At 42.8% G+C, this 14,887-nt stretch overlaps 1 protein-coding gene across 1 annotated transcript; it reads left to right on the top strand.

The window, feature by feature from the left end:
- Window positions 1–252: 252 nt before the first annotated feature.
- On the top strand, window positions 253–13,158 carry LOC114789054 (zinc finger MYND domain-containing protein 11-like). Its single transcript, XM_028978116.1, has 15 exons — window positions 253–486; window positions 3,559–3,694; window positions 3,828–3,987; window positions 4,128–4,286; window positions 4,656–4,733; window positions 5,277–5,369; window positions 5,961–6,048; window positions 6,201–6,256; window positions 6,378–6,455; window positions 6,571–6,689; window positions 6,870–7,116; window positions 8,816–8,887; window positions 9,018–9,299; window positions 10,361–10,546; window positions 10,633–13,158. Exons 2-15 carry the CDS (start codon window positions 3,564–3,566, stop codon window positions 10,753–10,755), a joined length of 1,872 nt encoding a protein of 623 aa, XP_028833949.1. The 5' UTR covers window positions 253–486; window positions 3,559–3,563; the 3' UTR covers window positions 10,756–13,158.
- Window positions 13,159–14,887: the final 1,729 nt, after the last annotated feature.

The following is a 14,887-nucleotide window of genomic DNA, read 5'->3' as shown; positions in this document are numbered from 1 at the left end:
TTCAGCTAAAGCTTGTATCTGGTCTAATAATTAAATGACTATTATTGATTATTAACGACATTGGTTTAGAAACTTTGCTTGTCCGTGCAAATTTTCCAACGAGACGTCCACTTTATATACGTTCACCTTGAATGCTCGTCTGTTGCCAGTCATTTCATGCTCATTTGGCTCATAATCGACTTTCATTTTTTTTTTTTGCCCTAAAACCTCCGACCGTAAGAGCGGAGTGAAGAATGCGGCGCGACAGGCCTCCCTCCTCCTCCTCTTCCTCTTCCTCCCTCCCTCCAGTCCGTGTGCTCGGCTGGCTGCCTGGCTGGCTGGCTGGTGGCGCCGCCGGGGTCCGCCGCTCCCAAACCCGGGCCACACACACCAAAAAATAAAAAAAAATAAAAAACCATCCTTCACAAGGCGCCGGGCGGCCGGGGACACGCGTGTGAGGCGTCGCCGGCTGCATAAGCGCGGCCAGCCGACCCGACCGCGGCGGAGGTAAGTGCTGTCAGTGGAACTTTCCCCCCTTTTAAAAACCCAGAACGGCGACGATAACGTCCGTGAGACGCGGGGCCTTGAAAAAGGGACTTTATTAAAATGGCCAGTCTGCGGCGACACATGGTCCGGCATCAGGAAGCGCCCGGGTTTTGGCGGCTGCCCCTCGGCTGACTAGCCGCCCTCAGCCGCTCGCACCGCGGCGAGGAGGGCCCGGTGCCGCCGGGGGGAGCCGGGGAAAGGCACGACCCTCCGTGAAATCGTCACGTCTGCTCGCTCCGTCGACGCGGCGCCCGCCGAGGCGCCGTGGAAGGGCGGAAGCTAGCGGCGCGCTGTAGCATTTCCAGGGATGGCGGCGCGTGGCCTGGAAGTGCTGGGAAAATCCGCGAAGTGTCCTGAATATTTAATCCGAAGTCGGGCGCTAACCAGCCGGGGGAGCCGACGCCAGGCTGCCTTAACCGAGACGCGATTTTTTATTTTATTTTTTTTACACCGTGTGTTAAAAAAAAAAAAGTTACGGAAGAGTTAGCTTGCTGGAGTTGCAAATAAACTTTTGCAGTTTGGTGCGGGTTATAGACCGAACGCGGCTGTGCTTTTGTGTGCTGCTTTTTCTCTAAATGAAACTTGTACCGTCCTGCCAGGGCTTCGTTTTGGACCCAGCGGAGGTGCGTTTACTTTTTATTGCTACCAGCGATCTGTTGATTGTTTAATAAAAAAAAAAATGTGCCAGGAGTCCCGTCACACAGGTTACCTGGGAATTAGTCGGTATTCCCGGTAGGAAAATCCGCACTCAACGGGTGGGTGTCTGGCTTCCGTTTCCACGGCAACGCGAATATGACGTAGGCAACGCGTGTGACGGATCTTTGTCCTTATGTCCCACTTGCATACAGACGCACAGGTTCCACAGGTTCAAACCCCACTTGCTAGCATCGTGTCCCTGTAACAGAGACGAGATGTTACTTCCTCTTGCTTAATCACGTTATTATTTTTATGCAGTAATTTTTTTTTTTGCCAAATCCCCCCCAAAACAACTATAATTTAGAAGCGTCTGCTAACATCCGCATGCAGGAAGGTTCCGACGTGTTTTAACTTGGTTCTGCGAGATGCTGAAGCACGAACCAGTGGTGTGACCTGCCTGGCCAGGTGAGCTGGATTTGTTCATGACCCACAACTGGTTTTTACACATTACTAATACACTTACAGAACTTCATAGAGACAGAGTCTCACAGGAAAAAGCAGTGTGTGTCCCACTGGTAGTATTTGGAGGAGTTGGCCAGACACTCTTGTGGATATACTTTTATGTCAGACGTAATGTAATTAATTGTAATTTAATGGTGGTAATTAAATCCATAATTTTGCCTTTTCACAACTGCAATATTTGTTTTAGATATAAAAATGTAACCTAGGTCTTTGTGGTTCCCATATTCTGATTACAACTTACGATTATTCATTTACGATTTCAGTGATTATGAATCAGTCAAGATTCAAGAGAGATTTATCATCAGTAGAGCAGTATACACAGTATACAGTGTATTGAAATACCCTTTCATGCAGGACCCCCCCCCCCCCCCCCCCCCCCCAATAGTGCAATCATAAAGGATTTTCAAAATATAAATTTTTTTTTTTTCAAACTAAAACTTATAAGATCATAAAAAGTAAATAGTAAAACTTTATGTACACTGAACTTTATGTACACTGATTAAGATACCAGGTTTAAATATCTTAATCATCTTAATCTTAATGATCTTAATCAGTCCCGGTGCCTTATTATAAAAGACCATGGTATCGATAAGCTCCGACGTTAACGGTTCTGCTGTCGGTACTGGAGAAATAAAAAACAATTGTTGAATAAACAATACCTAGCATATTTTACCAGACCAGCCTCTTGTAATTTGCGATAATATTCGTTATTCGCCTCCACTGCCATTATTTGCAAACTTCCTGCATGTTCCAACTATGTTTAAATCATTGTAAATTCGTTTGCAAGAAAATTGTTTGTTTTACAATCATTGCTTTTCTTTGTTATAGATATTTGCTTAAACGTTGGTGTTGTCTAAGCTATAGATAATTTTACATTACATAATAGTGTTATTTCTGTTTCTGGTTTTATTAAAAAACACAACAAAAAGTACCGATAAGAGTACCATTGAAGTACCGAATCGATAAGTGGTATCAATAGAAGTAGTAATACCGTTAAAACAATAAACCCATCATTATGTAAGACGCTTGTAAGTGGCTGTGTATTGTGTTGTTTATTACTTTTGTATTTTTGTACAATGATAATAAAAAAACCATGATCTTAATGCATGATGAGAGTAATAAATTATGCAGAAAACTCTCATGCCAGGACCTAAGTTTTAATGATTAAAACGATTCTAAATTTGAATCTGTTGCCGCAGGGGATTCGAACTGTACAAGATACAGTCGTAAAATGAAAACCTGTAAACTTACACTGGCAGGTGCGAACTGAATGCGTAACTATTTGGGTGTTAATGTTACAGTAGGCAAAATCTTTCCATGTGGGACAAGTTATAGATGTACAAATGACATTAAAAGACAATAACTTGCTCTGGATAAGGGGTTCTGATAAATTCTATGACTGTTAAAAAAGCTCATTGCAGAGTAACCTTAATATGTTTTTGCTGACTAGATAGGCAAGGTGATTTATTAATATTATTATTATTAATTGGAAAAGCTGGATTCAGAGCACTTGTACAGGCTGATGTCTTACAGTGGTGAAAAGGGAAATTAAATTCCATTTATTAAATATTCTTCCCTTAAAAATACATTAGTTGTTTACTTAAAACTAAGTACACAGGAAAGGGGGTTACTGAAGTACATACAATACCATGCAAAGGCATACTGTGATGTGGTGACAATAAATCATGAACAACAGTGTCAGTGTCAGACATCCGCAGACATTTACCACCAATTAAAGGGTATTAATGTTCTTGAAATGATAAAGTTCAGGATGTTGAAATATATGTAGATATAAATAATTGTCAAAATAATGATAATTTGCAGCCGTCGGGGGAAGTAGGTCCGCAGCATTAATCTCTGTGCCTGTGGCTGCAGGGGAGATGAGTAAGGACATGACCTCTCGTTTGGTGCGGAAGCGCCAGGCGGATGCGAAGGTGGTGCAGTTCATGTGGACAGCCATCGAAGTGATCCGCAACCAGAAGCAGATCGCCAACCTGGACCGCATCGCAAAGTGGGTGATATTCATTCCACCATCCATCCCTCTCCGTACCTGGAAACTCTCATCGCCTGTGTGTGTGTGTGTGTGTGTGTGTGTGTGTGTGTGTGTGCGTGTGTAATTATACAGGTGTGTTCTGTGTGTGTAGGTACCTCAGCCGTGTATTTGGCGTGCCACCTAAGGAGACTGCTCGCCAGTTGTCCTTAGCTGTGAAGGACGGACTGGTGGTGGAGACACTGACGGTTGGGTGTAAAGGGTCCAAAGCCGGCATCGAACAGGAGGGCTACTGGCTGCCTGGGGATGAGCTAGTAAGGCCAACGCAGAGAGAAACACAAACACACATATTGTCTACAGCAGTGGTTCCCAACCTGGGGTTCCTGAATTGCTGGTTTGTTTTTGGTATCAAGCCCTTGTGTGTGTGTGTGTGTGTGTTGATATATTCTTGTAGGACTGGCAGCGTGAGACCCATGACTGGTACTGCTTCGAGTGTTCCCTGCCCGGTGACGTGCTGCCCTGCGAGTCCTGCTCCAGAGTTTACCATCCTCGCTGCCTTCCTGATGAGCATAAGCCCCGAGATAACACACACTGGCACTGTTCCATTTGCAGGGTGAGAGCGTGTTTGTTCGGTTTTTGTACCTGGATTGTTGTGAGGGTTTTTCAGAATTCGTGTACGATTACGAGAACATGGACTGAAGTGACATTATATTATCTTTCATTTTCAACCATTTTTTTTAGCCTGCTTCCGTAGCAGGTGGTGAGCATTTATTATTGCATATGTAGTAATTTTAAACATTTAGTAATTAGTAATTTTATGAGTCTTTATTGATCGGTAAGAAAGGACCATTTATCATAATGCAATTGCATGTTACAATGTGTGTGTCTTTCAATAATCGCGAAATCCTTTTGAATGCCGAAATCGTGCAGCCCTAATCTCCTGTCTCCATTAAAAATGTCTCTGTCTATCTCTTTCTTTTAGGGAAGTAAAAAGAAGAACCTAAGCAAACCAGAAATGAGCAAATACCTGCGCTTCATCCTGCAGCGCATGAAAGAGAGGGTAAGTAAGGGGTGTGTAATATTTAGCCATTACTCGAGCCAGCATAATGATGACGTGGACAACACGTTATGGATTTATCAGTTTTTCTAACTTGGCTGCAAGGGAAAAGGGAGAAGCCTATAAATATTTTAGATTTTTGTCTGCATTAATATATATATTTGTAAGCTTTTCTTACTTAGTCCAGCACGTGGGTGGGAGGTCAGCAGCCTAATAATAGTTGCAGGTCTAGTTTTAAAAGAATTAAGGAGGAAAAGGAGGAAGACTGTACCAATATAGGTATTTGCAATGTGGCTCGTTGACCCACCTAGCTGCATTTTCAGAGATCATCCAATAGGTGGCACCAGTAAAATACAGTTCTGTTTTCATAATGAAGAGTTTTGTTTCCCTTGCACAGAAGATTATGAGAGCAGCTTTGATTCAAACCACTCTTACAAATCCTGCTTTTACTGCTGTGTCCCTGAGCAACACATTTGGCCCTGTGATGACCGAGTGAGTGTGTGTGTGTGTTAAATTCAAATGAACATTTTGTGTTTTTGAGTTCAGGCTGCAGACCTGAGCAAGAAAGGCAAAGACACCAAGCATCCAATGTACAGGCGCCTTATACACACCACGCTGGAGGTGTCCAACATAGAGGACGTGAGTGTTTATTTATCTGGGGCCTTGTGTTTCCCTGAAGCGGTGTGTGTGTGCATGCAAGTCTTTTTAATCGTGCTGATGAAATTGTTTTAATTATAATTATAGCATGACATTGAAAATGTTACCAGTCAATAGGAATATGACATAACACATGATTTTATGTAATAAGCAAAAAGTTTCAACCAGTCAAAGTTGAAGATTTGAGTCTCCAATGTCTAAAGGAGTCTTGCTGTGATTGCAGCATTTCACACTCTTGGCTTTTCTCCACCAAGTTAGACAGTGGGAATGGTTTCCAACAGTCATGAAGGTTTATTCATTTATCATTCACTCTTCTTAATCAGCATCACATGAAGGAAAAAAAAACATATTAATCAAATGGAGGCAATTGGATTCTTCAAAATGGCCTTCATAACCACCACTGAGTAGGTACACCTAAACCATTGACTGGTAGTATATACTGATAAATGATACCATCTTTGATGGAATTGATTGCATATCTATTAATTATGCAAGGGAAGTAGTGGTTTAAATTGCTACATTCATGATATTGGTTTGATAAGCCTCCTTCTATCTGTCTCTGTCTCTTGTCAGAATCTGTCAGAGGGAAAGTATAAGAATTTTGAGGAGTTTAAGGCTGATGTTCAGCTCATTGTTCATAACACGGCGATACTCCATGGAGGTGAGTCCAGCTTCTGAACTAGAGTGAATAGAGCATGAACCGGACTGCAGAAAGTGCAGAAAGTAGTTGTGAGGGGCAGGACAGCAGCAGCAGCAGCAGTTCCGGTTTGGAAAAGGCTGGAATAGCATTGAAAATGTATGTGTGTGCTCCAGTAAACAGTGACCAGGCGGAACTTGCCAGAATACTCTACACTGACGCCTGCCATGAGGTAAGACATGAGAAATGTCACCAGGTCTAATGGCTTGACTGTTTCTCAGTAAAATGACAGTAACCGATGTAACTATTATTTTTCCCCTGCTCCCCCTTCATCCCTCTTTTCACCCTCTCAGCTCAACGAACTGATTCTTTGCAAGACGTGCTTCTACCTGTCAAATGCTCGACCTGACAACTGGTTCAGTTATCCCTGTGTGAGAGTTTTAACCAGCTCGGAAATTAATGTTTGACTGTACATCTGCATATGGGTGTTCAGTGTAAGCAGTGAAGACTAAGGTGTGTGTGTGTGTGTGTGTGTGTGTCTTTCAGTCTCCCGCCCATGAGTTGGTTTGGGCCAAGATGAAGGGCTTTGGCTACTGGCCAGCTAAGGTCCTGCAGAGAGAGGAGAACCAAGTGGATGTGCGTTTTTTTGGCCATCAGCACCAGAGGTGAGAAATAAACGAGAGATATGAAGGAACGAGGGGGGTCTGTGGTAATGAAATGTGTTTTTCCTGAATGAGATTTAGGGGTTGTCCTTCATTCTTCTCTGTCCCTCTAACTGATTTTTTTTTTTTTTCCCCTCACCCATTTCATCTTTCTTTTCCCAATTTGCTCCTTTCCTTCTGCAGAGCATGGATCTCTGCTGAGAATATCCAGCCGATCGGAGCGGATGTGTCCCAGCTGCAGGTGAAGCGCACTGCTGGGTGGAGGAGGGCGTGTGAGGAGCTGGAGCTCTACCAGCACTTCCTGAATGAGGGGCGCACCTGGCGGAGCAGCAGGCACGAGGTGGAGCAGCGGACGAGTGAGAGGAGCGACAGAACAGAGGAGAGGCAGGAGGAGGCTGAGTCAAGCATCTCATCTACCAGCAATGAGCAGGTATCACACACACACACACACGTCACAGGTTAGTAATTAAGGGTCAGATGGTGGGTGCTCACTACGTTTCAGTGCAGCTTTTCTCCAGGGTCTATGGATTCCTCCCACCACCCAAAAGCAATTACAGTAATACTATTCAGTATTACATCAGTTATACATGTACATGTATATCCTGTTCAGCTCTGGGACCCTTCAACGGAGAATATTTCCACAACTGCATGATTTATTTATTTTAAATCATAATGCTCCTGAATTTAGGAATTAGCAAGAATGTCAACAGGGTAAGAGAAAATTAAGATGAAGATGGAACACTGAAGAAAATTAGAAATTCCACATAAATTCCATATATATGTACTGTATATGTTACAGTACATGTTAGACAGAACATAGTGAAATGAAATAACATTTCTCCGGAATTTGGTTCTGCATGTAACATTTAAAACAAAGTTACATACCAACATAAAGTGCACGTGTGTGACAGACAAACTGGCTACATAAAGTGCAAATACATGGGACACAGGCAGTGCAAGACGAGTAGTGCAAGAATAACAATAACAATACAGACAACCAATTCTGCTGTAATAGAAATGTAATAGAGATATGTTCTGTAAATAAGAGGTAGAGTATGAGTTTGTCCGTTCAGAGTGAAAGTCCCTGAATGTTCAGGTGTCTGATGGCCTGTGGAAAGAAGCTATTGCACTGTCTGGCAGTAAGGGCCCGAATGCTTCGGTACGTTTTTTCTGGATGGTAAGAGGGTGAAGAGTGCAGAGTCCTTCACAATGCTGGTGGCTTTACTGATGAAAGTGAAGTGATTGTGTCATTGTGATACAATGCAGCACAGAACACTGTGACTTAATGAAATGTGTCCTCTGCGTTTAACCATCACCCTTAGTGAGCAGTAGGCAACCATGACAGGCACCCAGGGAGCAGTGTGTGGGGACGGTGCTTTGCTCAGTGGCACCTCAGTGGCACCTTCGCAGATCAGGACTCGAACCGACAACCTTCTGATTACAGTGCCGCTTCCTTAACCGCTAGGCCACCACTGCTCCATGCCGTGTGTGTTGTAAAATAGCTCCCTCAGGGGATGAGTTAAAAGCCGAGGACATATTTAACTGTGCACTGGGTGTTGTGCTGTGGTGTGTCACACGTGACAACTTTACTTCACAAATGGCAATGTATTTTCACACTATGGCAGCACTATTGTCTACCTCAATTTCCTTTGCACACAAGATCCTCTTTATCAGATGAAGATTTAACAGTCCTGCACTAGAGTCTATAGAGTTGAGGGGGCATTCATGGAAACAACTTCATGAACACCATTCACTAAACACACCGCTCAGAACACTATACACATAATGGCTACGGTACGGTAATGTTTCTTCCCTTTTTTGGGGGGTGCTCGGCAGGTCTGCGGATTTATCAGGATGCTGATTAATTCTGAATTTATTCTGGGTTTTGGTGATGTTTATGTGTATGCCATTGGAATTGTGTTTGTTTAGTAGTTTTGATTTTTGTGTGCCTATAGCGGTGATTCTCCACGTTAAGACAATATGCTATGTGTACATGTTTTTGGGTGTTAAAATTGTGTGCCCTCTGCTGCCCCCTTAGCTTGGAAGAGGTTACAGCAGGATTTTAGAAGAATGTGTGTGCGCACACACACAAACACACTCCTCACCCTGAGTGTCCATTCTTCCTTTAGCTGAGAGTGGCTCAGGAGCCAAGAGCCAAGAAGATCCGCCGTAGCCAACTAGCAGAACTCAAAGAGGAGAGTGTGAGTACACTTGCATGCATACTTCCTTTAAGAGTTGCGTTTATTTATGTACAAGTGTTTTTAATCGATGTTTTATGGTCTGTTCTGGAAACTTCCGCTCCCATTCTAACACCCTCCTCTCATTTTGCAGGATGTGGAACCTGAGGTTGAAGCAGTCAGCTCCAGTCAGGAGATCCCGCCAGTTCTGCCCCAGCTACCTGAGAAACTGTCAGTGGCCACTCAGACCAGGAAGGTTGCGACCCCATCACCACGGATACTGCATAGAGGAACACAGACGAGTGGAGGGGAAGGGGGTGGTTGCCCCAACAGCTGCCATGAGAAGTACACCAAGATCTTCAGTGACGTCAAGGACATGATGAAAGCTGACAACAAGCGCGAAACAGAGCGTGTTGTCCGGGAGGCCCTGGAAAAGGTGAGTGGTCACAGAGGGGCTTTGGCTGCCCACAGACATGCCCGAACAAAAACACTGTACATGTGTATCTGTGTATGGTGTAATAACTCCTGGTCAGCTGACCTATTAATTCAAAGGCTCAAACCTTGTGCCATTCCAGCAAATGTAATTATTCAATGTACTTAGCACTGGATGCATGTCACCAAAATGAGTAAATATAAAAAAATATATGAATTGTATGCCAGCTTTTTCTTGGCACTTTTGGTCATGTATCCTGTACATAAAATAATTAGACGTCCTGAATGCAGGTTAATTATCCATAGTGTAACGTCTCTGGGTTGTGTGGGGAAGGAAGTGTGGAAGCGAGGCACCATTGAAAGGATATTTATTGAATACAACATAAAGAGGCATAATGGCCAAGAAGGAAACACAAAAGAACTCAAACTAACCCTGTGTGGCATAAAACCACAAACAAAAACTACAAGCATCCTGTAAGAGTCCACGTCAATGGTGCCACCACGTCCTGCGGCTGCTCTATGCATTTAACAGGTCCTGATCACTTGAGCTTGGTTGGCATCAGATGGGGGGGATCAGAACCCGAAAACCCGGGTTTTATAAAGACATAGTTGTCAGGCTCGGGTTTTCATTTTAAAGCCTGAAAAAAACTCTAATCTGTGGCTACATGTACTCTGAATTTTTTTTTTTTTTTTTGTCACGGCATTGAGAAATTAGGTCGCATGTTCTACCAAATTGGCCCTGCATAAAGCAACATATACACTGTTCGGCAATGTTTGCTTATGGTTTGTGAAAACGGGCACCCATCTGCTCCACTTACTGTGTAAGGGTTGTTGAATGTGAAATGTTTTTGTGGTAGTAGCCTAGTAAATAACACATTCACCTATGAACCAGAAGACCACAGAGTCACAGGTTCGAACCCCACTTACTACCATTGTGTCCCTGAGCAAGACACTTAATCCTGAGTGTCTCCAGGGGGACTGTCCCTGTAACTACTGGTTGTAAGTCACTCTGGACAAGGGCGTCTACTAGGTGTTGTAAATGTAAATGATTTTGTGTGTGCGTAGCTGCGAGCTGAGATGGAAGATGAGAAGAGGCAGGCTGTGAGTAAGGCCGTGTCTGCAGCCCAGGCCGAGATGGACAGAAAGTGTAAACAGGTGAAGGAAAAGTGCAAGGAGGAGCTAGTGGAGGAGGTGAAGAAGATGGTGGCCCAGCACAAGCAGCTTATCTCTCAGACCAAGAAAAAACAGTGGGTGAGTGTCCTCCTCTATGGAGCAAGATTTCCGAAACAGCTGTTTTCTTGTTGAATGTACTCGGCCCATCTTCTCTGTGCACCTAGTGTTACAACTGTGAGGAGGAGGCCATGTACCACTGTTGCTGGAACACGTCCTACTGCTCCATCAAGTGTCAGCAGGAGCACTGGCACGCCGACCACAAGCGCACCTGCAGACGCAAGAGATGAGCTGTCCATCACACCCCAGCCATTCATCATGACTCCACCTGTCCCAAGACTACCAAGACAACCCCTCCCCCGCCCACCGCCTCTCATCACAGCACCGTTGGCTATTGCACCTTTTTACATTTCAGACACTTTGTGGATGTGGAAGAAGTCAAAGTTTTTAAAAAGGAAAAAAAAATCCATCATCTGTCCTTTTAAGTTTAGAAAGTGTTCAGGATATGGAAAATATTTGTGAGATGACTGAAATCACATCTGCTCCACGTCCATTTTCCCAACGCTGCATGTGCAAATCTGGCACACAGGAGTGAGGTGGTCATCAGGTGAATTTTTAGAAGCGGTGAATGTCACCCTGGTTTGGGGTCCGGTGAGGCCATACTGACATCCTTAAATTGGCATCATAAAGTGCCACGTGTACGAATTAGTCTAAACACGTACTGCAGTTTACGCTGCGCTGCCATTCTGGGTGCTAGATCGTCGATGCGCTGATTTCAGAGTTTTGTGAATAATTGTGAAACATTGGCATCTTTGGCATTAACTCTCTTACAACTACACCGCAAGTGTGAAGCGTTCACCGCCACATGCTGTGTGGCGCACGAGTAACAGTGACAGTGGTAATCAGCTAATCTTTATTACACGAATCTAAGGCAAAATCTTTTATTACAGAAAATATCTTTTATTACAGTATTCATTTTAAGAAAAAAAAAAGTATACAAATCCATATATGTAATTCAACAGAACTGATCATGTATTTCAAGCAGCATTCAATAAATTCTGCGCTTTCATTCAGTTAAAAAAAAAAAAAAAGTACAGAAAACCTTTTTAAAAAAAACATTCTCTGTTTGGCCTCAAACAGGGTTTTGATGTCAGTCAGAGAAAAAAAAGAGATGAGGCTGACTTTAAATAAATATACAAATAAATGCTTTGATTATTCAGCAGATTTTTAGACTTTATGAACATGCTGTAAATTTTCATTGTTTATGAGAATGATTCGTTTTTATGAGATTAGGGGGACTGGCAGTGGATTATATTAGTAATCTGCTGGGTCTGGTAAGGGTCTCTGTGGTCTGATTGTTTTGCACATGGCACACATGGCCTTTTTCTGTCCTTACTGAAAGCACTAAAACTTGCCAAAAAGAGAGAGAATGAGCGAGAGAAGAGTCGTACTGATGCAAACGCTCGCATTTGGTATCATTTGTTCATTTGTGTCTCTTGTTCTATGGAATGTGTGTGGTGTCAAAAAAAGGCCTTCTTGTCCCTCTACACCATGTCCCAATTATGTCTTGTGAAACTGTGTGTATTTGACGGGGATGTTCAGTTCCGCAGAAGTACTAACCCTGAGCATGTGGCGTGGGGATGAAGGTGTTTGGATCGGTGTACGGTAGCAACACTTCAGATGGAGTTGGAGGTGTTTTTGTGTGTGTGTTTTCTTGTCTTTGACACGTATGTTACGTTATGTGATTTTCAGACTGTTTGTTAATTTGCGGTTTTATTTGTTAGGCAAGGTGTGGTCCCCCAAAATGTGCCTAATTTTAATGAAATCTCGTTAGTGACATGAAAAGGGTCATATAAAAGGATTTTGGACACTAGAAGAGCTCTGTGGTTTGCAAAAGCCTGCAAGTGTGTCTCGTTGTTGTTTATTGTTTTTACCATTTTAATTCTAGATTTTACTTCTCTCTTCAAATGTCAAATTTCTTTTTGTAGCTCCTTTGGCCGGAGGGCTGTTTGAAGAATTGTGCAATTGATTCCTTTGTGAAATGTTCCAGCTATGCTCTATGATGCAGGTGTGAACGGGCAACTTGTGACCATCCTTGGCTGTCTAAATGGATGGAAAGAATGAGAAAAACATGACCCTCGCCCTCCATTTTACCCAGCAGATGGTCGACTGTTGCGGATTTGGAACCCGCTGCTTCTTCCTGCAGACATAACTCCTTGTTCCAGTTGTGATGGTTCATCAGCATATCTCCTACCTGCATGAAAACTAAATTTAATTGTGTCAGTTCTTTTAATGGTTTAGTTGCACTTACTGAGAAACAATGCAATATGACAATGATTTTTGTTTTGTTTTTGTATTATTTTGTTGTTTTTTTTTTACTTTTAAAATATGAATTTAAACCAATAGCTTTACCCACATAAAGCCTTGAAGGTGTTTAGTTTCTAAAATTCAGAGTGTGGTTAAAGCTCTTTGCATGAAATTCTGATCCGTTGGCCAGAGAGGTGTGTTCCGGAGAACCGGGCGGTGGCTGCTAGCTGCTGAAGGACGCCTGAAGAGATGTGATCCTGTGCTCATGTATCTGTGGCTCGCCACTCTGTACTGCCCCAGCTGTTGTCACGTTAGCTAGCAATATGTATATAAAATATATTCATTGTGCTAACCTGGAGACAATAAATGTATCTACATTGAATTGATTTTCTACGCTTGTGTTTAATGGTGTTCAGCAAGGAGGCATTTTTCCAATATGCATGATCTCTGTATAAAGCAGTACTAAATACACCATATTGATATCTTATGACTTCTTTTAACCAGAGAAGGACCAGGCTGACTTAAAAAAAAAAAAAAAAAGTCATTTATTTACAGTGTAAAGGCAAATTTTCAATTTAGTGAGATTCATATTTACAATTTTCTTCTCAGGTCATTTTTCCAGATATTCCAAAAAATAAACATGGTGCATGTGTAATTCGATTGTTAATGATTGTGATGATATTCGAGCAACATCTGGAACATCTTATACATCAATTACATGTGAGGAAAAACAGAACTGTGAACTGGCAAGGTACCGTCCCCACACGCTGCTCCCCGGGCGCCTTTCATGGCTGTTCACTGCTCACCAAGGTGATGGGTTAAAAGCAGAGGACACATTTCATTGTGTCACCGTTTGTGACATGACGAGCTGCTGTCTGCATGGATCTAATTAGTAATAAACCGCCACTGCGTCCCTGCTGTTGTGCTGCAGTGAAAACTTTTACTATGTTATGTGGAATGAGCAAAAGGGAAGAAATCTTCATCGTCATTACTTCATGGGACAAGACAAACACTCAGAGACAAAGGCCATCAGTGACCGTCGTTGTTGGGTAACACACTCACCTATGAACCAGAAGACCCAGGTTCAAATCCCACTTACTGCCATTGTGTCCCTGAGCAAGACACTTAATCCTAAGTTGCTCCAGGGGGGGGACTGTCCCTGTAACTACTGATTGTAAGTCGCTCTGGATAAGGGCGTCTGATAAATGCCGTAAATGTAAATGAGTGGCAATAAGTGAGTGTTTATTGCTTCATATTCATAGTATTTATTGCGCTGTTGGTCTTGTTGCCAAGTCTTTGGGCTGCATATGAATGTGGACTTCTTTGTAAAATGGTTTGGAACAGTAAGAGTTTCAGTCTTTACTATGAGACTTTATCAAAAATATTAAAAAAAAGAGCACTAAATGTGTGTTTCCTGTCATATTTATTAGAAAACAGCATATTCATTTATTGTCCTGATAATATAATGCCTGGCCAAATTGGCAGAAGCTGTGCTCCATGAGAGGGAACTTTTCATCAGTAACTGTTTCTCTCATATAGTGAAATAAAACTAATTTTATTATGCAATAAAGGTGGCACCACTTGGCTGACTTATGGTCCTCTAGACCAATCAGGTGTGTGCTGATGACATTTAATTTGCCATTTGACCTCACTCCTTGTCCTGTTATCTGTGTTTGGCCATCTTGCCATTTTTGCTTATTAAAATTCACAATATCACACTCCTATGCCTCGTCCCTCAACCCACTCGGCATGACAGTGTGTGTAGTTCCTGTAGTTAAGTAATATTAGAAAAGATAGATCTTCCAAGGATCTTCTTCAGGTCCTTGGAAAAGTATGGAAGGTAATTTGAAGTAGTAAAGTGTGTGTGTGTGTGTGTGTGGGTGTTGCAGTGGGTTTATATGGTGTGATATATTTCAGATGTGAAAATACTGAGGGAGAAGATGGAGAATGTTTTTGCCGTGCAGAAACATTCGATGAGGGAGGCCTGAGGACGTCATGTCAGACATCATCCTCATGGAGAGATGCCACCATCCCAATATTATGGGATTTATGGCCTGCATCAATCAGTAAATGAGGGCTGAGTGTTGAACACAGAGGGAAGAAGGGAGAGAAATG

Source organism: Denticeps clupeoides, chromosome 4 (assembly GCF_900700375.1).
Source record: "Denticeps clupeoides chromosome 4, fDenClu1.1, whole genome shotgun sequence".
Classification (NCBI taxonomy): domain Eukaryota; kingdom Metazoa; phylum Chordata; class Actinopteri; order Clupeiformes; family Denticipitidae; genus Denticeps; species Denticeps clupeoides.
This window is presented reverse-complemented; position numbering and strand designations above follow the sequence as displayed.